The 27,398-nt window shown below is 41.1% G+C and overlaps 2 protein-coding genes across 2 annotated transcripts; both read left to right on the top strand.

Annotated features, from left to right (window-relative positions):
- The first annotated feature begins 3,315 nt into the window (after positions 1–3,315).
- On the top strand, positions 3,316–4,928 carry LOC115127614 (uncharacterized). The gene has a single exon (XM_065015699.1). It carries the CDS (start codon positions 3,359–3,361, stop codon positions 4,022–4,024), a length of 666 nt encoding a protein of 221 aa, XP_064871771.1. The 5' UTR covers positions 3,316–3,358; the 3' UTR covers positions 4,025–4,928.
- An 8,968-nt stretch (positions 4,929–13,896) lies between these two features.
- On the top strand, positions 13,897–21,774 carry LOC135568912 (uncharacterized). Its single transcript, XM_065015700.1, has 2 exons — positions 13,897–14,034; positions 20,189–21,774. The coding sequence occupies exons 1-2, from the start codon at positions 14,012–14,014 to the stop codon at positions 20,868–20,870; spliced, it is 705 nt and encodes a 234-aa protein (XP_064871772.1). The 5' UTR covers positions 13,897–14,011; the 3' UTR covers positions 20,871–21,774.
- The last annotated feature ends 5,624 nt before the right edge of the window (positions 21,775–27,398 follow it).

Here is a 27,398-nt window from a genome sequence, read left to right as displayed (position 1 = left end):
GTGTATAAGAGAGTAGTTTTGGAATTGTTAGTTAGATTACTTGTTGGTTATCACTGCATTGTCGGAACTAGAAGCACAAGCATTTCGCTACACTCGCATTAACATCTGCTAACCATGTGTATGAGACAAATAACATTTGATTTGATTTGATTTGTTGCTTTTTTGTGATCTAGTCTGTCTATACTAAACAAGTCTGTCCCCCCTCCATCTACACCTGCTCCTACACCTGCATTGCTTGCTGTTTGAGGTTTTTAGACTGGTTTCTGTACAGCACTTTGAGATATCAGCTGATGTACGAAGGGCTTTATAAATACATTTGATTTGATTGAAGTGGATTTAACAAGTGACATCAATAAGGGATCATATCTTTCACCTGGATTCACCTGATCAGTCTATGTCATGGAAAGAGCAGTTCTTCCTAATGTTTTATACACTCAGTGAATATTTATATACTTTTTACATGAAGTTTTTCCAGAATAATAAAGCAGTACGATCAAAATGTATTAACTTTTAATAAGTTGACATTACCTGAAACCTGACAGATTGTGGCTGAAAATATATACATTATTATATATATATTATATACATTATCAACCCATTTTTCTGCATTAAAACATGGTACGGTAAGAGACAGATTTTCCCTTCTGTTTATGACGGTAAATCACTTATAACTTTAAACAGGTATATGTTGTTAACGGTTTAAACCTTATAACTTTAACAGGTATATGTTTTTAACTATTTAAACCTTATAACTTTAACAGGTATATGTTTTTAACTATTTAAACCTTATAACTTGAACAGGTAAATGTGTTTAAATTTAAACGGTAAATGTGTTTAACTTAAACCTTATAACTTTAACAGGTATATGTGTTTAAACGGCATAAACATTATAACTTTAACATGTAAATGTGTTTAACTATTTAAACCTTATAACTTTAACAGGTATATGTGTTTAAACGGCATAAACCTTATAACTTTAACATGTAAATGTGTTTAACTATTTAAACCTGGCATTCATTGTCATGTAGTTACATTTTTTTTTATTTCCCTTAAGTTTCATGTTCCTGGATCCTTCAGGAGATTCTATTTCAAACTAACACTTGACTCATCCAGGTGTGGTCCCAAATCACACCCTATTCCCCATTGGGTCCTGTTCAAAAGAAGGGCACTATATAGGGAATAGGGTGGCATTTGGGACTCACTTAGAGTGTATTGTCCGTTGATGGATGTGCTGCCAAATTCTTCTAAGTGAAAATGTGCTCAAACCTGCTGGGCTGTTCATGTTGATGACGTTTCATGATAATCGTTACTAGGTTACCACAGTTATTTTAGGCCAACGATAACAACTGTCCTATTGTCACTAGTAGAAAGAGGAGGCAGGGAAGCGCTACTGAGGTACACAATAGTACATTTTGGTAGACAGAAGGTGCTCTTTGGTAAAAGGGTGAATTGGTCATCAAATAGAAAGGAGGACCAAGGCCTCTTCATACAATTAAATCAAATGCCTTTATTTGTAGGTTCAATAGAAACAAAGTTTTAAAAATCCGGTGTGTTTCGGCTGCATGGCCATCGTCAGGGATTTGCTTTCGTCCAGATTTTTTAAACTTTGTTTCTATTGAACATGCCCTACAAATGAAGGCATTTTAATGAATGATATGAAGAGTGCCTTGGTCCTCCTTTCTTTTTGATGTTCTATTGTCACGTTCCACAGCAAGAAAACCAAATATGTCACTGAAACAGAAAGGGGAACTAACAAAGAGTCACTGACAGCAACCAGAATGAAACGGGTTTTAGGAGGGGTTCTGAAAGACACTCATGGTGTCCACTGAACGTTGACTAGCAACAACAACTGGAGCCTAAAAGACACCCACCATGAAACCCACTAAATTCACCAAGAACAGGCAAACAAAATGAAAACACAAACCAAACTTAAAGACATGAAGTAAAACACAACTAAAGAAGTTAACCCTCCACATCTACTAAGACAACTAAAGGAGTTAACCCTCCACACCTATCAAGACAACTAGAGGAGTTAACCCTCCACATCTATCAAGACAACTAGAGGAGTTAACCCTCCACATCTACCAATACAACTAAAGGAGTTAACCCTCCACATCTCTCAAGACAACGAGAGGAATTAACCCCCACATCTATCAAGACAACTAGAGGAGTTAACCCTCCACATCTATCAGACAACTAGAGGTGTTAACCCTCCACATCTATCAGACAACTAGAGGAGTTAACCCTTCACATCTACCAAGACAACTAGAGGAGTTATCCCTTCACATCTACCAAGACACCTAGAGGAGTTAACCCTCCACATCTCTCAAGACACCTAGAGGAGTTAACCCTCCACATCTATCAAGACACCTAGAGGAGTTAACCCTCCACATCTATCAAGACAACTAGAGGAGTTAACCCTCCACATCTATAAAGACAACTAGAGGAGTTAACCCTCCACATCTATCAAGACAACTAGAGGAGTTAACCCTCCACATCTCTCAAGACAACTAGGGGAGTTAAACCTCCACATCTCTCAAGACAACTAGGGGAGTTAACCCTCCACATCTCTCAAGACAACTAGGGGAGTTAACCCTCCACATCTCTCAAGACAACTAGGGGAGTTAACCCTCCACATCTCTCAAGACAACTAGGGGAGTTAACCCTCCACATCTCTCAAGACAACTAGGGGAGTTAACCCTCCACATCTATCAAGACAAGTAAAGAATCAATCCTTAAGGTCTTTTTCACATATCTATTGGATAATATATCCACCAGGACAATTGGTTTCTCATTAGAAGCGATTGGAATAATGGCTACCTCTGTACTTTATGCGAGATTTTCTGCGGGAGCCATCATGTGACCACTTGCTCAATGTGGTCCCTTACGGCTATTCTTCAACATAAATGCGTAAAAATACGTCACAATTCTGTAGAGGAGTCATTGGCATGCAGCGCTTTCAAAATATGGGGCACTTCCTGATTGGATTTTTATCTGGGTTTCGCCTGTAACATCAGTTCTGTTGCACTCACAGACAATATCTTTGCAGTTTTGGAAACATTAGTGTTTTCTATCCAAAGCTGTCAATTATATGCATAGTCGAGCATCTTGTCGTGACAAAATATCCCGTTTAAAGCGGGAACATTTTTTATCCAAAAAGGAAATAGCGCCCCCAGAGTTTCAAGAGGTTTTAAGTCTATCACTATGATTATTGTTTAATTATGTCTGTTTCCCCCCCCCCTCTCTCTCTCTCTCCCCCCCTCTCTCTCTCTCTCTCTCTCTCTCTCTCTCTCTCTCTCACTCTTTATTCATCTCTCTCTCTCTCTCTCTCTCTCTCTCTCCCTCCCCCAGGGGTACCATGGTTCAAACATTGAACAATATGGAGGAGCTTAGAAATTCTTTGTTTGGTCGTCCCTCACCCAGGCACGGACTCAAGCTCCTTTTCTGGTTCGCCAACGATTACATCGTCATCAAAAATGACAACCAGATGGTTGCAAATTACAACCCCAAAGAGGGCGACTTTGGATTCCATCACTTCCAGAACAGACGTGAGTGTGAAAACAATGTCTGCAAGAGGCTGCTTCCTTTTAGTAAGTACCCATTCTATGACGTGGGCAACCTCTACCTCCCAACATCTAAATCCTTGCCTAAATATGTCAGGAAGTCGAACACTGGTGCCAAAAATGACAGAAACATGGACCGCCTCATCATCAGTATGCGTTCAGACAGGATAGTGGATAAGGTCTATGTGACCCAGCACGAGGACCAGAAGAGCTTCGACCCGGTCAACACCTATTGCATCAGCAGGGAGTTGGTCATGATCATATGTGGCCATTCATTGAGTAACTTCCTGGAACAGGCGGGCTATAACACCCATGAGCAAAATTTTATTATTGATCAGGGCATCGCCCCCAGGGAGTCTGGGGAAACCAGGATTGATATGGAAGGTGGATGCAGAGCTCCACCCAGAGCTGAACCCAGAGCTGCACCAGGCTTCTGGGAAAGCTACTGTACCATACTGTAACCAGGCTTCTGGGAAAGCTACTGTACCATACTGTAACCAGGCTTCTGGGAAAGCTACTGTACCATACTGTAACCAGGCTTCTGGGTAAGCTACTGTACCATACTGTAACCAGGCTTCTGGGAAAGCTACTGTACCATACTGTAACCAGGCTTCTGGGAAAGCTACTGTACCATACTGTAACCAGGCTTCTGGGAAAGCTACTGTACCATACTGTAACCAGGCTTCTGGGAAAGCTACTGTATCATACTGTAACCAGGCTTCTGGGAATGCTACTGTATCATACTGTAACCAGGCTTCTGGGAAAGCTACTGTACCATACTGTAACCAGGCTTCTGGGAAAGCTACTGTACCATACTGTAACCAGGCTTCTGGGAAAGCTACTGTATCATACTGTAACCAGGCTTCTGGGAAAGCTACTGTACCATACTGTAACCAGGCTTCTGGGAAAGCTACTGTACCATACTGTAACCAGGCTTCTGGGAAAGCTACTGTACCATACTGTAACCAGGCTTCTGGGAAAGCTACTGTACCATACTGTAACCAGGCTTCTGGGAAAGCTACTGTACCATACTGTAGATCAGTGTCCTTTAGTCCTGGTCCTGGGGACCCTGAAGGGGGGGACGTTTTAGTTTATTGCCCCAGCACATTGCTGTTCATTATGGTATGTTAATTTCCACTAATACATTTAGTCGTTTATCAGACACTCTTATCCAGAGTGACTTCAGTGCATTAAACTAAAGGCAGATAAACAACAACATCCTGTATCACAGTCAGAGGAAGTCATCTGTTTCTGTTACCATTACTGAGAGGGTTGTTGCTGTTGGGTTCTGCTACTGGCTAATGTACTTCTGTATGTTAAAATACAAAATACATGCATTTTAATTAAATACACTTCAAAATACAAGTATTTTGTTGTTTATTTTTCAAACATTGATCTTTATGTTATTTTGTCATTGTATTTTGACATTTTTCCCCTTTCCCTTGTTGTGATCAATGTAGTTTCCTCTTCACTTCAACCCAGAACGTGATGACATTAAATCAATGTGGAAAAGGCTGATTGGATTTGCAAGTCAACTACATAAGAGCATTTCATCTAGTGGGCGACAATGAATGCAACAAGTAATCATTCTCTAATTCTTTAGAGGCTAATTCATTGAGTCTATATACCAACTCTATACACCACATCTATATACCAGTCTACCAAGTCTATATACCAAATCTAGAGTCAATCTGATCTATGGTTCATGAGTAGATGTTTAAAGTATGTTTTAGCATTAGCATGTGTGCTAACATGCATTTATATGTACAGTGAGGCATATTTAACATAGCAACTATTTTTTCTCAAAACCATTAAATTACTAAAATCTGAAGTGAATCTGATGTATTGTTCATAAAGGAGAAGATTAGTTCTACATATGGAAATCATGATTTGTTAATAGTTTCCTTGTTTTTTTTTTTAGAGATATCAGGACAACATTCAGTGTGGTTCATCTTAGAGACGTCCATGATAGTGATGACCACTGTGGAGTGGATTTACAGGGATTTAAATGGACTCGTAAAATCTGCTTTGTGTTAAAGATGTGTGTTGTTTAACAGCACTGGTTGGTGCTGCATGTGTTTCTACATGATCCTCTCACTCCACCTTGTGGCCACAGATGGAACAGCACTCCAGACTGACTGAAGAGGAGAAAGAGATGGAGAGAGACGGAGAAAACAAAGAGAGGTATGAAGACGCCGACACACATCAGATAACGTTGATACAGCCTCCTGTGTTATGTGTTGTAATCTAGGCAATACTATGTGGTGTAATCCAGGCAGTACTATGTAGTGTAATCCAGGCAGTATTATGTGGTGTAATCCAGGCAGTATTATGTGGTGTAATCCAGGCAGTATTATCTGGTATAATCTAGGCAGTATTATGAGGTGTAATCCAGGCAGTATTATGTGGTGTAATCCAGGCAGTATTATGTGTGTAATCCAGGCAGTATTATCTGGTGTAATCCAGGCAGTATTATGTGGTGTAATCCAGGCAGTATTATGTGGTGTAATCCAGGCAGTATTATGTGTTGTAATCCAGGCAGCACTATGTGATGTAATCCAGGCAGTACTATGTGGTGTAATCCAGGCAGTATTATGTGGTGTAATCCAGGCAGTATTATGTGTTGTAATCCAGGCAGCACTATGTGATGTAATCCAGGCAGTATTATGTGGTGTAATCCAGGCAGTATTATGTGGTGTAATCCAGGCAGTACTATGTGGTGTAATCCAGGCAGTATTATGTGGTGTAATCCAGGCAGTATTATGTGGTGTAATCCAGGCAGTATTATGTGGTGTAATCCAGGCAGTATTATGTGGTGTAATCCAGGCAGTACTATGTGGTGTAATCCAGGCAGTACTATGTGGTGTAATCCAGGCAGTATTATGTGGTGTAATCCAGGCAGTACTATGTGGTGTAATCCAGGCAGTATTATGTGGTGTAATCCAGGCAGTATTATGTGGTGTAATCCAGGCAGTATTATGTGGTGTAATCCAGGCAGTATTATGTGGTGTAATCCAGGCAGTATTATGTGGTGTAATCCAGGCAGTATTATGTGGTGTAATCCAGGCAGTATTATGTGGTGTAATCCAGGCAGTATTATGTGGTGTAATCCAGGCAGTACTATGGTGTAATCCAGGCAGTATTATGTGGTGTAATCCAGGCAGTATTATGTGGTGTAATCCAGGCAGTATTATGTGGTGTAATCCAGGCAGTATTATGTGTGAGGGGGACATGAGGGAACAACACCACTGCTTTGTTTCAGTGTTATTGACAGCTTTTATTTATATCTGTTAAGTAGAAACAGCAGAAACAGGATATTAATACAGTACTACATTTTACCAACCTGTCCCCCTGTAACCCCTACAATATCTCTGGTCCAAGGCGTTATTATGTGCGGCCTGCTTGAATGCTCAGCATCCGCAAGCTTCACCTAACGACCTGGACCAGAGTTACCTCAGAAATAGACCTTGACAGATGATATAAACAGGAGACAGTTCAAGTTTCAAGTCAGATGAGGTGTAGAATTGTTCTCAAAGGAAGAAATGGTTGAAATAAAACATTAAAATATTCACATTGCTATAATACAGTACCAAACTAATTCCTGGGGATATTGACTCAGCCCTTTATATGAGGAGAGAGACGATGATGAGAGAGTTGTTGACGCTGTTCGCCTTACAGTTAGTTAGTGTTACACCGTTATTCAACTGTGTATATATAAAGAGTACATCCTGAATGGCACCCTATTCCCTATAGGCCCTATTCAAAAGTAGTGCACTAGAAAGGGAATAGGGTGTCATTTGGGACTAAAAACTACAACGGTTGATTCAGTCAGCACTCACCTTGTATCAGACAGAACACACATTCCTCTTAACAACAGATGTGTGTTGACTTGACAACTTGACTTTACTAAAATCACATATTCCCTTGACAACAGGTGCTTTACCAAAATCACATATTCCCTTGACAACAGGTGCTTTACTAAAAACACACATTCCCCTTGACAACAGGTGTTTTCTCTGAGATCACATATTCCCCTTGACAACAGGTGCTTTACTAAAAACACACATTCCCCTTGACAACAGGTGTTTTCTCTGAGATCACATATTCCCTTGACAACAGGTGCTTTACTAAAAACACACATTCCTCTTGACAACAGGTGTTTTCTCTGAGATCACATATTCCCCTTGACAACAGGTGCTTTACTAAAAACACACATTCCCCTTGACAACAGGTGTTTTCTCTGAGATCACATATTCCTCTTAAAACCTCTTGACGCACCGATCCCTTCATCATTTTCGTCAACATCCAGTGTATTGCAGAGCGCCAAATTCAAATTAAATTACTAAAAATATTTCATTTTCATGAAATCACAAGTGCAATACACCAAAACACAGTTTAGCTTCTTGTTAATCCACCTGGCGTGTCAGATTTCAAAAGGCTTTACGGTGAGGACAGCTCTCAGCAGACAAAACATTACAAACAGCTAGCAGCAACGTAGATTGGTCACGAAAGTCAGAAAAGCAATAAAATGAATTGCTTACCTTTGATGATCTTCGTATGTTTCAATAAATGTTCCTTTTGTTCGATAAAGATTATTTTTATATCCAGAAACCTCCATTTGGTTGGCGCATTTTGTTTAGTAATCCACAGGCTCGTGCGGCCCCGACGGGCAAACGAAAATTCCAAATAGTGTCCGTAAAGTTTGTAGAAACATGTCAAACGTTTTTTATAATCAATGCTCAGGTTGTTTTACCATACTTTTTTAAAATGTATTTATTTATTTCACCTTTATTTAACCAGGTAGGCAAGTTGAGAACAAGTTCTCATTTACAATTGCGACCTGGCCAAGATAAAGCAAAGCAGTTCGACAGATACAACGACACAGAGTTACACATGGAGTAAAACAAACATACAGTCAATAATACAGTATAAACAAGTCTATATACAATGTGAGCAAATTAGGTGAGAAGGGAGGTAAAGGCAAAAAAGGCCATGGTGGCAAAGTAAATACAATATAGCAAGTAAAACATTGGAATGGTAGTTTTGCAATGGAAGAATGTGCAAAGTAGAAATAAAAATAATGGGGTGCAAAGGAGCAAAATAAATCAATAAATTAAATACAGTTGGGAAAGAGGTAGTTGTTTGGGCTAAATTATAGGTGGGCTATGTACAGGTGCAGTAATCTGTAAGATGCTCTAAACAGTTGGTGCTTAAAGCTAGTGAGGAGATAAGTGTTTCCAGTTTCAGAGATTTTTGTAGTTCGTTCCAGTCATTGGCAGCAGAGAACTGGAAGGAGAGGCGGCCAAAGAAAGAATTGGTTTTGGGGGTGACTAGAGAGATATACCTGCTGGAGCGTGTGCTACAGGTGGGAGATGCTATGGTGACCAGCGAGCTGAGATAAGGGGGGACTTTACCTAGCAGGGTCTTGTAGATGACATGGAGCCAGTGGGTTTGGCGACGAGTATGAAGCGAGGGCCAGCCAACGAGAGCGTACAGGTTGCAATGGTGGGTAGTATATGGGGCTTTGGTGACAAAACGGATTGCACTGTGATAGACTGCATCCAATTTGTTGAGTAGGGTATTGGAGGCTATTTTGTAAATGACATCGCCAAAGTCGAGGATTGGTAGGATGGTCAGTTTTACAAGGGTATGTTTGGCAGCATGAGTGAAGGATGCTTTGTTGCGAAATAGGAAGCCAATTCTAGATTTAACTTTGGATTGGAGATGTTTGATATGGGTCTGGAAGGAGAGTTTACAGTCTAACCAGACACCTAAGTATTTGTAGTTGTCCACGTATTCTAAGTCAGAGCCGTCCAGAGTAGTGATGTTGGACAGGCGGGTAGGTGCAGGTAGCGATCGGTTGAAGCATGCATTTAGTTTTACTTGTATTTAAGAGCAATTGGAGGCCACGGAAGGAGAGTTGTATGGCATTGAAGCTTGCCTGGAGGGTTGTTAACACAGTGTCCAAAGAAGGGCCGGAAGTATACAGAATGGTGTCGTCTGCGTAGAGGTGGATCAGAGACTCACCAGCAGCAAGAGCGACCTCATTGATGTATACAGAGAAGAGAGTCGGTCCAAGAATTGAACCCTGTGGCACCCCCATAGAGACTGCCAGAGGTCCGGACAGCAGACCCTCCGATTTGACACACTGAACTCTATCAGAGAAGTAGTTGGTGAACCAGGCGAGGCAATCATTTGAGAAACCAAGGCTGTCGAGTCTGCCGATGAGGATGTGGTGGTTGACAGAGTCGAAAGCCTTGGCCAGATCAATGAATACGGCTGCACAGTAATGTTTCTTATCGATGGCGGTTAAGATATCGTTTAGGACCTTGAGCGTGGCTGAGGTGCACCCATGACCAGCTCTGAAACCAGATTGCATAGCAGAGAAGGTATGGTGAGATTCGAAATGGTCGGTAATCTGTTTGTTGACTTGGCTTTCGAAGACCTTAGAAAGGCATGGTAGGATAGATATAGGTCTGTAGCAGTTTGGGTCAAGAGTGTCCCCCCCTTTGAAGAGGGGGATGACCGCAGCTGCTTTCCAATCTTTGGGAATCTCAGACGACACGAAAGAGAGGTTGAACAGGCTAGTAATAGGGGTGGCAACAATTTCGGCAGATAATTTTTAGAAAGAAAGGGTCCAGATTGTCTAGCCCGGCTGATTTGTAGGGGTCTAGATTTTTCAGCTCTTTGAGAACTTCAGCTGAATGGATTTGGGAGAAGGAGAAATGGGGAAGGCTTGGGCGAGTTGCTGTTGGGGGTGCAGTGCTGTTGACCGGGGTAGGAGTAGCCAGGTGGAAAGCATGGCCAGCCGTAGAAAAATGCTTATTGAAATTCTCAATTATGGTGGATTTATCAGTGGTGACAGTGTTTCCTATCTTCAGTGCAGTGGGCAGCTGGGAGGAGGTGTTCTTATTCTCCATGGACTTTACAGTGTCCCAGAACTTTTTTGAGTTAGTGTTGCAGGAAGCAAATTTCTGCTTGAAAAAGCTAGCCTTGGCTTTTCTAACTGCCTGTGTATAACGGTTTCTAGCTTCCCTGAACAGCTGCATATCACGGGGCTGTTCGATGCTAATGCAGAACGCCATAGGATGTTTTTGTGTTGGTTAAGGGCAGTCAGGTCTGGGGAGAACCAAGGGCTATATCTGTTCCTGGTTCTAAATTTCTTGAATGGGGCATGTTTATTTAAGATTGTTAGGAAGGCATTTAAAAAAAAAATATCCAGGCATCCTCTACTGACGGGATGAGATCAATATCCTTCCAGGATACCCCGGCCAGGTCGATTAGAAAGGCCTGCTCTCTGAAGTGTTTCAGGGAGCGTTTTACAGTGATGAGTGGAGGTCGTTTGACCGCTGACCCATTACGGATGCAGGCAATGAGGCAGTGATCGCTGAGATCTTGGTTGAAGACAGCAGAGGTGTATTTAGAGGGGAAGTTGGTTAGGATGATATCTATGAGGGTGCCCGTGTTTAAGGCTTTGGGGGGGGGTACCTGGTAGGTTCATTGATCATTTGTGTGAGATTGAGGGCATCAAGTTTAGATTGTAGGATGGCTGGGGTGTTAAGCATGTTCCAGTTTAGGTCGCCTAGCAGCACGAGCTCTGAAGATAGATGGGGGGGCAATCAGTTCACATATGGTGTCCAGAGCACAGCTGGGGGCAGAGGGTGGTCTATAGCAGGCGGCAACGGTGAGAGACTTGTTTTTAGAGAGGTGGATTTTTAAAAGTAGAAGTTCAAATTGTTTGGGTACAGACCTGGATAGTAGGACAGAACTCTGCAGGCTATCTTTGCAGTAGATTGCAACACCGCCCCCTTTGGCAGTTCTATCTTGTCTGAAAATGTTGTAGTTTGGAATTAAAATTTCTGAATTTTTGGTGGTCTTCCTAAGCCAGGATTCAGACACAGCTAGAACATCCGGGTTGGCAGAGTGTGCTAAAGCAGTGAATAGAACAAACTTAGGGAGGAGGCTTCTAATGTTAACATGCATGAAACCAAGGCTATTACGGTTACAGAAGTCATCAAAAGAGAGCGCCTGGGGAATAGGAGTGGAGCTAGGCACTGCAGGGCCTGGATTCACCACGACATCGCCAGAGGAACATAGGAGGAGAAGAATAAGGGTACGGCTAAAAGCAATAAGAATTGGTCGTCTAGAACGTCTGGAACAGAGAGTAAAAGGAGGTTTCTGGGGGCGATAAAATAGCATCAAGGTATAATGTACAGACAAAGGTATGGTAGGATGTGAATACAGTGGAGGTAAACCTAGGTATTGAGTGATGAAGAGAGAGATATTGTCTCTAGAAACATCATTGAAACCAGGAGATGTCATTGCATGTGTGGGTGGTGGAACTAATAAGTTGGATAAGGTATAGTGAGCAGGACTAGAGGCTCTACAGTGAAATAAGCCAATAAACACTAACCAGAACAGCAATGGACAAGACATATTGACATTAAGGAGAGGCATCCTTAGTCGAGTGATCAAAAGGGTCCAGGGAGTGGAGAGGTTGGTTTGGGGGTCACGGCGATTTAGACAGCTAGCCAGGACATCGGTAGCAAGCTAGCATAGGATGGAGGTCTGTTGTTAGCCACCTCTTGCGTTCCGTCAGTAGATTAGTGGGGTTCCGTGTGGTAGAGGGGATTAGTCCAAATCACACAACAACAAAAAAATAAAAACAATAGATATAGTTATAGAGGCCCAAGAAGAAACATAATAATAATAAAAATAAATAAATTGTCCGATTGTCTATTCTGAGAGCAGCCGGTAAGACAGCTAACGGTTAGCAGGCCGCAGATGGGCGTTCAGGTAACGTAGCGATGGAGGAGCCAGCCGGATCTCCTTCGGGTAGATAACGTCCAGTTGTGAAGGCCCGGTGGGGCTCCGCGTAGGCAGTAAAACGGGTCCGGATAGGTGACTGCAGCCCAGGAGTGATTGACGGAGCTCAGGAGTGATTGACGGAGCTGGCTAGCTCCGGAGTAATTGATGTTTGCTCCGGAATCGACGAAAGCAGATAGACACACGGATAGCAGCCAGCTAGCTGTGAGATCTGGGAATGAATGTCCAGAGAGCAGTTGAAATCCAGGGACATGGAGAGAAAAATTGGTCCGGAATGTTCCGTTCCGAGCCGCGCTGCGCCGTACAAAACTGGGGATAGATTTTCGAGCTAAAGGATAGCTGATGACCACAAACCGTGGTTAGCTGAATACTAACGAGTTGCCAGTAAAGAAGCTAACTAGCTTCTGAACTAGCTTCTGATTAGCTTCTGGCTAGCTCCTGGCTAGCTTCTGGCTAGTTTCTGGCTAGCTTCTGGCTAGCTTCTTGGAGGATTGCAGATTTGAGGTAAATAATACTTATTTATAAATATAAATTGGTGAGGCAGGTTGCAGGAGAGTGTTTTGAAGATGAGTTGATGGAAAATAAAAATAAAATGTATGTGAAAAAAGTTGTAAATATATATATATACACGACACGACAAGACGAGGACAAAAGACGTCTGAACTGCTATGCCATCTCGGGCAATCATATTTAAACCGGTAGCCTTTTCAATAGGAGAGAGAGAGAAAAGGTCTCGCTCCAGGCGCTCGCACATGCACACATCTGGGGACACCTAGCTATCCACTAGGTGGTCGCTCATTTTTCAGAATAAAAGCCTGAAAATATGTCTAAAGACTGTTCACACCTTGTGGAAGCCACTGTAACTCCTTTATCACCTCTAACAGGTCTGATTGGTGACCAGTCTAGTAACTCACCTCTAACAGGTCTGATTGGTGACCAGTCTAGTAACTCCTTTATCACCTCTAACAGGTCTGATTGGTGACCAGTCTAGTAACTCCTTTATCACCTCTAACAGGTCTGATTGGTGACCAGTCTAGTAACTCCTTTATCACCTCTAACAGGTGCTAAAGGAGGAACAAAAGTAACATGCAAAACAGGCTAGAAAAAAAGAGGGGTTTATAACAGAACCTGAATTACTGGTTGTTACTGACGGACACTAAAGCAGCTAGTTTGAATGGAATTAGTCCCCCAAAGAGGAGAAACCGTAGCTCACCGGTCCTTAAAAAGGAGGAAAGGGTTGAGCCCTTGGCTGTAGCTCAAACATCTGGGTCTCAGACTACAGCTGGTCTAGGATCAGGTGCCCCTGTCTATGTAATCTCTTTCATTATGATTATAAGGATTATAACTGATCCTAGATAAAAGCTTCAACTCGGAGACTCTTCATGAATCGAAGAGGCAGGAAGTAGGGAAGAACTGTGTGGTATGGAACACAGCCCAGCCCAGGACTAGGATTACTTTCAGTATCATTTCCTGTAATCTCTGGGCTCTTCATGGGTAGTCCTGTCCCCAGAGTAAATAATGATACACAAACACACAGACAGCAAAGCTTGCAGATCATCCAATCAACTTCTCACACGGCCTCATACAGATCTACAGGGACACCGAGCACCAGAGAACAAGAGATGACATTTAATATAAACACCAGGTACAGTAAAAACATTTGATGCTTTTTGGTGATCTTGTCTGTCTTTACTAAACAAGTTAGATCTAGTCTGTCCTTACAAAACAAGTTAGATCTAGTCTGTCCTTACTAAACAAGTTAGATCTAGTCTGTCTTTACTAAACAAGTTAGATCTTGTCTGTTTTTACTAAACAAGTTAGATCTAGTCTGTCCTTACAAAACAAGTTAGATCTAGTCTGTCCTTACTAAACAAGTTAGATCTAGTCTGTCTTTACTAAACAAGTTAGATCTTGTCTGTCTTTACTAAACAAGTTAGATCTAGTCTGTCCTTACTAAACAAGTTAGATCTAGTCTATCTTTACTAAACACGTTAGATCTAGTCTGTCTTTACTAAACAAGTTAGATCTAGTCTGTCTTTACTAAACAAGTTAGATCTAGTCTGTCTTTACTAAACAAGTTAGATCTAGTCTGTCCTTACCAAACAAGTTAGATCTAGTCTGTCTTTACTTAATAAGTCTGTCCCCCCTCCATCTACACCTGCTCTTACAACTGCATTGCTTGCTGTTGGGGGTTTTAGGCTGGTTTCTGTACAGCACTTTGAGATATCCGCTGATGTACGAAGGGCTTTATAAATACATTTGATTTGATTGAAGTGGATTTAACAAGTGACATCAATAAGGGATCATATCTTTCACCTGGATTCACCTGATCAGTCTATGTCATGGAAAGAGCAGTTCTTCCTAATGTTTTATACACTCAGTGAATATTTATATACTTTTTTACATGAAGTTTTTCCAGAATAATAAAGCAGTACTATCAAAATGTATTCACTTTTAATAAGTTGACATTACCTGAAACCTGACAGATTGTGGCTGAAAATATATACATTATTATATATATATTATATACATTATCAACCCATTTTTTCTGCATTAAAACATGGTACGGTAAGAGAGACAGATTTTCCCTTCTGTTCATGATGTTCACTTATAACTTTAACAGGTAAATGTTGTTAACGATTTAAACCTTATAACTTTAACAGGTATATGTTGTTAACGGTTTAAACCTTATAACTTTAACAGGTATATGTTGTTAACGGTTTAACCCTTATAACTTTAACAGGTATATGTTGTTAACGGTTTAAACCTTATAACTTTAACAGGTATATGTTGTTAACGGTTTAAACCTTATAACTTTAACAGGTATACTGTTTTGTAACTATTTAAACCTTATAACTTTAACAGGTATACTGTTTTGTAACTATTTAAACCTTATAACTTTAACAGGTATACTGTTTTGTAACTATTTAAACCTTATAACTTTAACAGGTATACTGTTTTGTAACTATTTAAACCTTGCATTCATTGTCATGTAGTTACATTTTTTTTTATTTCCCTTAAGTTTCATGTTCCTGGATCCTTCAGGAGATTCTATTTCAAACTAACACTTGACTCATCCAGGTGTGGTCCCAAATCACACCCTATTCGCCACTGGGTCCTGTTCAAAAGAAGGGCACTATATAGGGAATAGGGTGGCATTTGGGACTCACTAAGAGTGTATTGTCCGTTGATAGATGTGCTGCCAAATTCTTCGAAGTGAAAATGTGCTCAAACCTGCCTGGCTGTTCATGTTGATGACGTTTCATGATAATCGTTACTAGGTTACCACAGTTATTTTAGGCCAACGATAACAACTGTCCTATTGTCACTAGTATAAAGAGGAGGCAGGGAAGCGCTACTGAGGTACACAATAGTACATTCTGGTAGACAGAAGGGGCTCTTTGGTAAAAGGGGTGAATTGGTCATCAAAAAGAAAGGAGGACCAAGGCGTTATTCATATAATTAATTCAAATGCCTTTATTTGTAGGTTCAATAGAAACAAAGTTTTAAAAATCTGACGTGTTTCGGCTATATATATATATATACTCCAATGTAGGCACTCCTCCTTCTCTCCAACCCTTTCAACCGTTCCGTCTCCCTTAAGGTGACCTGACCTCAACCCCCTTGATGCCTAAACCAAAGCTCTCCACCCGTATGACCTATAGTTCTCCTGTGACTTCCTCTCATCCACCCAACACATTCCTACAGATAACCATTAACTTCTGATGTACCAACCAGTCTCTATCACCCCTCAGATACTGTAGTATTACTGATGTACGAACCAGTCTCTATCACCCCTCAGATACTGTAGTATTACTACAACCAGTCTCTACCCCCCCAGACACTATAGTATTACTACAACCAGTCTCTATCCTCCCTCAGATACTATAGTATTACTGATGTACCAACCAGTCTCTCTCCCCCCTCAGATACCTCAGATACAATAGTATTACTGATGTACCAACCAGTCTCTCTCCCCCCTCAGATACAATAGTATTACTACAACCAGTCTCTGTCCCCCCTCAGATACTATAGTATTACTGATGTAACAACCAGTCTCTATCACCCCTCAGATACTATAGTATTACTGATGTACCAACCAGTCTCTATCACCCCTCAGATACTATAGTATTACTGATGTACCAAACAGTCTCTATCACCCCTCAGATACTATAGTATTACTGATGTACCAACCAGTCTCTATCACCCCTCAGATACTATAGTATTACTGATGTAACAACCAGTCTCTATCACCCCTCAGATACTATAGTATTACTACAACCAGTCTCTATCCACCCTCAGATACTATAGTATTACTGATCTACCAACCAGTCTCTATCTAGACAACTCGAGAAGTTAACCCTCCACATCTATCAAGACAACTAGAGGAGTTAACCCTCCACATCTATCAAGACAACCAAAGGAGTTAACCCTCCACATCTATCAAGACAACTAAAGGAGTTAACCCTCCACATCTACCAAGACAACTAGAGGAGTTAACCCTCCACAACTATCAAGACAACTAAAGGAGTTAACCCTCCACATCTATCAAGACAACTAGAGGAGTTAACCCTCCACATCTATCAAGACAACTAAAGGAGTTAACCCTCCACATCTATCAAGACAACTAAAGGAGTTAACCCTCCACATCTACCAAGACAACTAGAGGAGTTAACCCTCCACATCTATCAAGACAACTAGAGGAGTTAACCCTCCACATCTATCAAGACAACTAGAGGAGTTAACCCTCCACATCTATCAAGACAACTAAAGGAGTTAACCCTCCATATCTATCAAGACAACTAAAGGTCTTAACCCTCCACATCTATCAAGACAACTAAAGGAGTTAACCCTCCACATCTATCAAGACAACTAAAGGAGTTAACCCTCCACATCTCTAAAACAACTAAAGGAGTTAACCCTCCACATCTATCAAGACAACTAAAGGAGTTAACCCTCCACATCTATCAAGACAACTAGAGGAGTTAACCCTCCCCATCTATCAAGACAACTAGAGGAGTTAACCCTCCACATCTACCAAGACAACTAGAGGAGTTAACCCTCCACATCTCTAAAACAACTAAAGGAGTTAACCCTCCACATCTCTAAAACAACTAAAGGAGTTAACCCTCCACATTTATCAGACAACTAGAGAAGTTAACCCTCCACATCTCTCAAGACAACTAAAGGTGTTAGCCCTCCACATCTATCAAGACAACTGGAGGAGTTAACCCTCCACATCTACCAAGACAACTAGAGGAGTTAACCCTTCACATCTACCAAGACACCTAGAGGAGTTAACCCTCCACATCTCTCAAGACACCTAGAGAAGTTAACCCTCCACATCTATCAAGACAACTAGAGGAGTTAACCCTCCACATCTATCAAGACACCTAGAGGAGTTAACCCTCCACATCTATCAAGACAACTAGAGGAGTTAACCCTCCACATCTCTAAAACAACTAAAGGAGTTAACCCTCCACATCTATCAAGACAACTAAAGGAGTTAACCCTCCACATCTATCAAGACAACTAGAGGAGTTAACCCTCCACATCTATCAAGACAACTAGAGGAGTTAACCCTCCACATCTACCAAGACAACTAGAGGAGTTAACCCTCCCCTCCACATCTACCAAGACAACTAGAGGAGTTAACCCTCCACATCTATTAAGACAACTAGAGGAGTTAACCCTCCACATCTACCAAGACAACTAGAGGAGTTAACCATCCACATCTATAAGACAACTAGAGGAGTTAACCCTCCACATCTACCAAGACAACTAGAGGAGTTAACCCTCCACATCTACCAAGACAACTAGAGGAGTTAACCCTCCACATCTACCAAGACAACTAGAGGAGTTAACCCTCCACATCTATCAAGACAACTAAAGGAGTTAACCCTCCACATCTATTAAGACAACTGGAGCACTGGGCCAGACACTCTTAAATATCACCTGGGCCAGCCACTCTTAAATATCACGTGCGCCAGACACTTAAATATCACCTGGGCCAGCCGCCCCTAAATATCACGTGCGCCAGACACTTAAATATCACCTGGGCCAGCCACTCTTAAATATCACCTGGGCCAGCCACTCTTAAATATCACCTGGGCCAGCCACTCTTAAATATCACCTGGGCCAGCCGCTCTTAAATATCACCTGGGCCAGCCACTCTTAAATATCACCTGGGCCAGCCGCTCTTAAATATCACCTGGGCCAGCCACTCTTAAATATCACCTGGGCCAGCCACTATTAAATATCACCTGGGCCAGCCACTCTTAAATATCACCTGGGCCAACCGCTCTTAAATATCACCTGGGCCAGCCACTCTTAAATATCACCTGGGCCAGCCACTCTTAAATATCACCTGGACCAGCCGCTCTTAAATATCACCTGGGCCAGCCACTCTTAAATATCACTTGGGCCAGTCACTCTTAAATATCACCTGGGCAAGACACTCTTAAATATCACCTGGGCGAGCCACTCTTAAATATCACCTGGGCCAGCACAGGTGTAGCACATACTGACTAATGAGGTGACACCAATTGGTTGCCCCTACATGCTAACATCCAACCTCGAAATATAAAAATATAATTAAACAGCCTGTAACACTTTTGCCAGTGTAGTGATGTAGGGAACAGCCACGTTAGTGCACTCCAACGCCATTAAGGTCCAGACCTCTTAACAGAGACTTATACTGTATATGGAAGGTAACATACTATCCATCCCGGATCCGGGAGCGTAATCATCGCCTGAAACTAATTAGCATAACGCAGCGGACATAAATATCCCTAGAAAATCTTCCTATTCATGAACATCACAAATGAAATATATTGAGACACAGCTTAGCCTTTTGTTAATCACACTGTCATCTCATATTTTCAAAATATGCTTTACAGCCAACGCTAGACAAGCATTTGTGTAAGTTTATCATAGCCTAGCATATCATTATGCCCTGCTAGCAGCAGGCAACATTTTCACGAAAATAAGAAAAGCAATCAAATTAAATTATTTACCTTTGAAGAACTTCGGATGTTTTCACTCACGAGACTCCCAGTTAGATAGCAAATGTTCTTTTTTCCCAAAAATATTATTTTTGTAGGCGAAATAGCTCCGTTTGTTCTTCACGTTTGGCTTAGAAATCGACCGGAAAATGCGGTCACTACAACTCCGAACTTTTTTCCAAATTAGCTCCATAACATCGACAGAAACATGGCAAACGTTGTTTAGAATCAATTCTCAAGGTGTTTTTCACATGTCTATTGGATAATATATCCACCAGGACAATTGGTTTCTCATTAGAAGCGATTGGAATAATGGCTACCTCTGTAATTTATGCGAGATTTGCTCAATGTGGTCCCTTACGGCTATTCTTCAACATAAATGCGTAAAAATACGTCACAATTCTGTAGAGGAGTCATTGGCATGCAGCGCTTTCAAAATATGGGGCACTTCCTGATTGGATTTTTATCTGGGTTTCGCCTGTAACATCAGTTCTGTTGCACTCACAGACAATATCTTTGCAGTTTTGGAAACGTCAGAATGTTTTCTATCCAAAGCTGTCAATTGTATGCATAGTCGAGCATCTTGTCGTGACAAAATATCCCGTTTAAAGCGGGAACATTTTTTATCCAAAAAGGAAATAGCGCCCCCAGAGTTTCAAGAGGTTTTAAGTCTATCACTATGATTATTGTTTAATTATGTCTGTTCCTCCCCCCCCCCTCCCCCTCTCCCCCCGCCTCTCTCTCTCCCCGCCTCTCTCTCTCTCTCTCTCTCTCTCTCTCTCTCTACCTCCCCAGGGTTCAAACATTGAACAATATGGAGGAGCTTAGAAATTCTTCGTTTGGTCGTCCCTCACCCAGGCACGGACTCAAGCTCCTTTTCTGGTTCGCCAAAGATTACATCGTCATCAAAAATGGCAACCAGATGGTTGCAAATTGCGACCCCAAAGAGGGAGTCTTTGGATTCCATCACTTCCAGAACAGACGTGAGTGTGAAAACAACAAGAGGCTGCTTCCTTTTAGTAAGTACCCATTCTATGACGTGGGCAACCTCCACCTCAAGGCATCTGATTCCATGCCTGAGTACGTCAGGAAGTACAACACTGGTGACATAGATACCAGCAACATGGACCGCCTCATCATCAGTATGCGTCCAGACATGACAGTGGATAAGGTCTATGTGACCCAGCACGAGGACCTGAAGAGCTTCAACCCGGACAACACCTATTGCATCAGCAGGGAGTTGCTCATGAACATACGTCGCCATTCATTGAGTAACTTCCTGGAACAGGCGGGCTATAACACCCATGAGCAAAATGTAATTATTGATCTGGGCATCGCCCCCAGGGAGTCTGGGGATACCAGGATTGATATGGAAGGTGGATCCAGAGCTCCACCCAGAGCTCCACCCAGAGCTCCACCCAGAGCTCCACCCAGAGCTGCACCAGGCTTCTGGGAAAGCTACTGTTCCATACTGTAACCAGGCTTCTGGGAAAGCTACTGTTCCATACTGTAACCAGGCTTCTGGGAAAGCTACTGTACCATACTGTAACCAGGCTTCTGGGAAAGCTACTGTACCATACTGTAACCAGGCTTCTGGGAAAGCTACTGTTCCATACTGTAACCAGGCTTCTGGGAAAGCTACTGTACCATACTGTAACCAGGCTTCTGGGAAAGCTACTGTACCATACTGTAACCAGGCTTCTGGGAAAGCTACTGTACCATACTGTAACCAGGCTTCTGGGAAAGCTACTGTACCATACTGTAACCAGGCTTCTGGGAAAGCTACTGTACCATACTGTAACCAGGCTTCTAGGAAAGCTACTGTACCATACTGTAACCAGGCTTCTGGGAAAGCTACTGTACCATACTGTAACCAGGCTTCTAGGAAAGCTACTGTATCATACTGTAACCAGGCTTCTGGGAAAGCTACTGTACCATACTGTAACCAGGCTTCTGGGAAAGCTACTGTATCATACTGTAACCAGGCTTCTGGGAAAGCTACTGTATCATACTGTAACCAGGCTTCTGGGAAAGCTACTGTACCATACTGTAGATCAGTGTCCTTTAGTCCTGGTCCTGGGGACCCTGAAGGGGGGGACGTTTTAGTTTATTGCCCCAGCACATTGCTGTTCATTATGGTATGTTCAGTTCCACTAATACATTTAGTCATTTATCAGACACTATTATCCAGAGTGACTTCAGTGCATTAAACTAAAGGCAGATAAACAACAACATCCTGTATCACAGTCAGAGGAAGTCAACTGTTTCTGTTACCATTACTGAGAGGGTTGTTGCTGTTGGGTTCTGCTACTGGCTAATGTACTTCTGTATGTTAAAATACAAAATACATGCATTTTAATTAAATACACTTCAAAATACAAGTATCTTGTTGTTTCTTTTTCAAACATTGATCTTTATGTTATTTTGTCATTGTATTTTGACATTTTTCCCCTTTTCCTTGTTGTGATCAATGTAGTTTCCTCTTCACTTCAACCCAAAACATGTGATGACATTAAATCAATGTGGAAAAGGCTGATTGGATTTGCAAGTCAACTACATAAGAACATTTCATCTAGTGGCCGACAATGAATGCAACAAGTAATCATTCTCTAATTCTTTAGAGGCTAATTCATTGAGTCTATATACCAAATCTAGAGTCAATCTGATCTGTGGTTCATGAGTAGATGTTTAAAGTATGTTTTAGCATTAGCATGTGTGCTAACATGCATCTATATGTACAGTGAGGCATATTTAATGTAGGAACAATTTTTTTCTCTAAACCATTAAATACTACAAATCTGAAGTGAATCGGATGTATGGCTCATAAAGGAGAAGATTCCAAATGGTTTTGAACATTAGTTCTACATATGCAAATCATGATTTGTTAATAGTTTCCTTGTTTTTTTTAGAGATATCAGGACAACATTCAGTGTGCTTCATCTTAGAGACGTCCATGATAGTGATGACAAGTTTCAAGTTGAAAGGTGATAGAGGAAAATATGGTTGAAATGACTAATTATGTATACATTCCAATCAGAAACTGACTAGTCCAAATGCTATAATGTACGGTACATGTGAGTTTTCCCTCTTGCTCCCTTTCCCAATTGTATATAATGTAGTCAGGAGTTAGTAACAATATAGGTCTGTTCCTTAGTTCATTCAGTTGTACAAATCTCCAGGTGGTGGGAACGGGCCATCTCCAAATGGTCGGGAATGTTGATTTATGCTGACTGGCCTTGACTTCGTGCTGATAACGTGGAGGCTTGAGAGTTAAGAGGTGCCCTCTGTTTGTGAAACGGAACGTTTGGAAAACGCTGACGTCATTTTCAGTTTATAACCTGTGGAAATGTGTGTAAGCATTCAGTACTCTCTGGAATTAAACGCTCTTTACCTGGCTTTTAAGACTGGTCTCGATCTACTTCATGCATAATTAATGAACTTACAATTCATTAATGAATTAGAAATGAGTGCTAATTGATTTTGGCAATTAAAGCATAAAGGAATTTAGAATTCCTCTATCAATTTGGTCCTTCGAAGAGCCGGATCTAAAATATCCCTCTCTGTGCCTGTAGGTAGTACGCTGGAAAATCGTGCACGGACTCGTTTTGACTCGTTTTACTAAAGACCTGACCTCTGAATTGAGGTTAAAATTGAAACAGGCCTGCGTATTATCACAGAGGACAGAGAGGGTGACTAGATTCAAACGAACAATGCTTATCCCAGTCGGCAGCAGGTAAAGTAGCCTTTATTCTCGAATTTGGGAGGGATTATTTAGGATATTTATTGATTAAAATGTTATGAAGGAGTTGAATTTGATCAATAATAGGTGCTTGAATATTCGAACAAATAAAATGGGTTTCTACCGGGGTATTAACCAGGATATCGATAAAATGGAAGCAGGTCCGAAATTGACCTGAGGTAAGGTGCGCTACCAACAAATAAACTAGAGCTTAATACGGCCTGGTTTTGCAAGCCAAGGATTATTAAGGAGTGATATAGTACGCATTGGAGAATTAGGACGCTTGTTCCGTACAAATAGGATGGCCAATAATTCAATAAACATACCTAAATAAAGTTTTTACCTAATAGTCTATCTGTATATGGGAAACTGACTGTGGAAAGTAGCAGATAGATATGTTAAAACAGGTGAGGATAAATTAGGCTTGGTGAGAAGGCAGGGTAATTCTAGGCAAACAGAATAAATGAACCTGTACAATGCTGAAAGAAATTAATATCAAATGATACGTGATTAGTCTAGAGTAGTGAGATTTGAGACATTTTACGTTGAAAATCCCAAAAGGAATATCCTATGGGTGAATTGAGATGTCCGATCAAAAGTCTTCTATAGACGTGGTTCACAGGAGAGGTCAACTTAGTCTAGAGTAGTGAGATCCGAGACATTAACGTTGAAAGTCCCAGAAGGAATATCCTATGGGTGAAATGGGATGTCCGATCAAAAGTCTTCTATGGACGCGGTTCACAGGATGGAAAATACATACTGATTATTTTTAAAGGGACACACACATAGGCAGACAGAATAGTAACTAGAAGTAACTAAGTAACGGTAAATTACAAATTTATAGAACTGCACGCACATAGAATTTAAAATTATATAGAAGGGCATAGATAAGTGTTTAAAGACCATAGCTACTAGTAACGGTAAGGATTAACGGCGAAACAATTTCGATGGAAAACGCTATTTCGCCCAAAATGATCTGGTGGAATAATGTATTGAGATGGGAGTCGTAATTAAATAGATGTATCATAGAAGAGAGTTACCTAAAGTTAAATGGAGGGGATACCGGAGAGATACAATACAATTCCAGCCTGCCTGGGCGTTATGGCTATTTAGGAATCAATTGACATGAGAAGTTAAACACAAAAACATGGTACGTTTAATGTTAGGGTATAGTAAATTGAGAAGTTCGGTTGGGTTTACTCTGATGATTAGAATTTAAGACTGAACTCAATCTGAATAGGGAATATATATTTTACAAAGGCGGGCAGATTTGTGCCTACAGCCAAGCAACGGAATTGCTAGACACTCAATGGGGCTATATAGTGCAACGCTTTGGACTATAAATTAGGTAAGAATAGTTTAATCGTAAGAAGTTGTGATTGTTTTTCTGATTATTGATTTTTGGTTAAGGTAACACCAGTGAATTTGAACAAAAAGTAACGTATTCTGTAAGGAATTGCTATTTCGTATGCAGGTGACTAACTTACTGCTAATTACATGGCTACAACTCACAGTAAAGCCTGTGGGGTCCCCTACAGGATAGCTCCCACATTACACACAATCTCCTTTTAATTTTAACCGAACACTGTGTGCCCGAAGAAGATCCTACGATGATGGACAGACAACTGAGCCAATGGCAGAAGACTACAGACTACAACCAGCTGAACCAATCCGGAGATCCGATCTTCCTAGGGTCAACCTACTTTCTGTGACGTATATAAGAGCTGTGCGGACTGTTTACGCTCTCTGCCTGCCGTTCCACACGAACTAACGGAAGAGCCGTAATTACGTTGTAATACATATTTTCACTCTGAATAAACTGTTTACTTGTCATAAAATTTACCACTTAGTCTGAATCGATCCTTGACCGGCTCACCCATCTACATATCCAATTGCTAACAATTCTAAAAATGATCTGAATTCCGTCCTCATTGCGGGGAACAAATAAAATGTCTTATCTTAAAGGGACAGTGCACGGTAATCACAGTGGTTTGAGTGCATGACAGTGGAAAAAATATTGTGGGACGACAATTCGAAGATAGAAAAATAAGTTACATGAAACATCAAGAGATTTAAAACGAACGATGTGAAGGGATCATCAGAATTATTGGGAATAGAGTTGTAATTAAAATACTAAGTCAAAGACGAGACAGGTATTTAGAGCAAAATGGATTCTAAATCATAACAAAGAGACAATTATGATTTATTCCCATCGAAAAGCTTTTATAAAATTGGCGAATTTAGAGATGTTGGTTGGGGTGGTAAATTATAATTCAGGATTAGAACAGATGTGATAAATTAGGTTTGGTTAATCGAACAAGAATTATTTACAATCCATTTGAAGTCGCTACGAATTGGCAGGTTGAGCGCTTGATGATGACGTCACTAGCGAGACACTTTTGTCAACAGAGACTGGGAATAACGGAGCAAACTGTATGGCTATTAGAGTGTGTATCGAGGCTTCGAGTAACCTTTCAGAAGTTGAGATAAAAGTGTTTTGTTTATTTGTTTATTGGTTATAGTTAATTTTAGGGTTTGATTTAACTTAGTTGAACAGTGTGTTCTGGCGGGTTTAGGTAGAACTCTTTGTTCCAGAACGGATGAGAGTTAACCAAAATAAGTAAATTAAAGGAGCCATGAGAGAAATGCGAATGCATAATTATTAAATATCGGGGATTAAATTACAGATTCCTTACACTGTGAAATGTACGACATTTGCGGCAGAGAGAAAAAGTAATGCATTGGATAATAATGTTATCGGGTGAATTGTATCTAAAGGTAGCATGGTCATTTAAGTAAACATATCCGTAGACGATGTTTAAAACTTATGATTATTGATTTGAGTCAAAGGGGAATTATCATTAGGTTTTAGTTATAGTTCACTTATTGAGTTTCTGATTCGAGGTAGCATTAGTGAATGATAGTTAGGGATGTGGTGGCTCACTTTTAGAGGCCTCCTGGGATTATAATTTTGGGGGAGAGTGCAGCTTTAAACGACCAAATTGAAAAAGGTCTGCAAATTATATATATATAAAACAACTGTTAGAACGATTTGTTTTAGTGCAAGGAGAGATTTTAAAGAGGCACGCTCACATATGGAACCTTATGAGATGTTTTTTTATGGGTTTGAATCATACAGGTGACTATTTCTATTGTAAGGATAAAGGGATCTTTATGTCTAATATGGTATGGCCTTTTGACCTTATCATGACTGGCTTCTGAGGTCTGATCAGCCTCAGGGGAGAGTCATTTGTATAATGAATGGTGTCATATTGAGTTACTAGTTTTAAGGTAAATTCATTAGAAATGAAGCAGTTTTGGTTGAGGGTTTAGAATTACTTTTGAACCGCAAATGAGAAAGTGGTTCAGGATTCTGTCTTATAACATTAGCTGTGAAGTTTTTTTTTTTTTTGAATGGGCTATTAGGGAGTTGGTATTGTAACAGAGAGAAAGTCATATTCATCATTGAGAATAAATAGGGAAGATAACATATTTTGAGCCAACAGGGCAGGGAAGGAATTGAGGTATTTTTGTTTGATTTTAACACCCGTGTACAGGAGTGTCAAAAGACGGGGGACATTACCTGTGTAATGGGGGAGGGTGTCCGTATGGGGATTACATGATAACCAACTTGGGACAGTTCTGGGACTGGAGAAGAGGATATCATGGCATAGGAATCCCACAAAGGTGGATAGGTTTCCCATGATATGGGGAAACCTGGGAGTACTGTTGAACTTTGTAAAGGTGATGAAATCCTACTAACCATCAAAACTATTAAGCTCTCTGATGCAGGCACTTACACCCCGGACTACAAAGGACCGGGACAGACACGGTGGGTGTGTTTTCTATTAAGGTACTGCCAAAAACAGAGGTCTCAGACGAGCCAGGGGGCCAGACACACTCCTCTACCACCCCTGGACCGAACCTGCCACCACTGTGTTAAAAATCCCATTCAGGTAATTAATGTTAGACTATTCAGCTATTGATCAATTAGGCACGGAGACTGGTTTTGATGGTAGGGACAAATTGTGGCTGTCTTATACAGAATAGACTTGCTTAGGGATGCTTCTTGCTAGTCAGGGGGGAGTCTGCAAGATGTTCGGTGAACAATGTTGTACGTATATCCCTAATAACACCAGTCCAGATGGTAGTATATCTAAGGGCCTTAATGGGCTTGATGATCTGCTGAGATGAGGACCATGGCGGGGGTAGAGGAGTCTGACTGTCCTCTTGGTGGGGAGCCTGGTTTGGTAAGTATACTGGTAT

The sequence above is a fragment of the Oncorhynchus nerka genome, unplaced genomic scaffold (genome assembly GCF_034236695.1).
Source record: "Oncorhynchus nerka isolate Pitt River unplaced genomic scaffold, Oner_Uvic_2.0 unplaced_scaffold_1339, whole genome shotgun sequence".
In the NCBI taxonomy this organism is placed as follows: Eukaryota; Metazoa; Chordata; class Actinopteri; order Salmoniformes; family Salmonidae; genus Oncorhynchus; species Oncorhynchus nerka.
This window is presented reverse-complemented; position numbering and strand designations above follow the sequence as displayed.

Coding starts and splice junctions, on each gene's coding strand:
- LOC115127614 (XM_065015699.1), top strand. CDS start 3,359: ATGGTTCAAACATTGAACAATATGGAGGAGCTTAGAAATTCTTTGTTT.
- LOC135568912 (XM_065015700.1), top strand. CDS start 14,012: ATGACATTTAATATAAACACCAG. Junction 14,035..20,188: donor ACATTTAATATAAACACCAG/GTACAGTAAAAA, acceptor CTACCTCCCCAG/GGTTCAAACATTGAACAATA.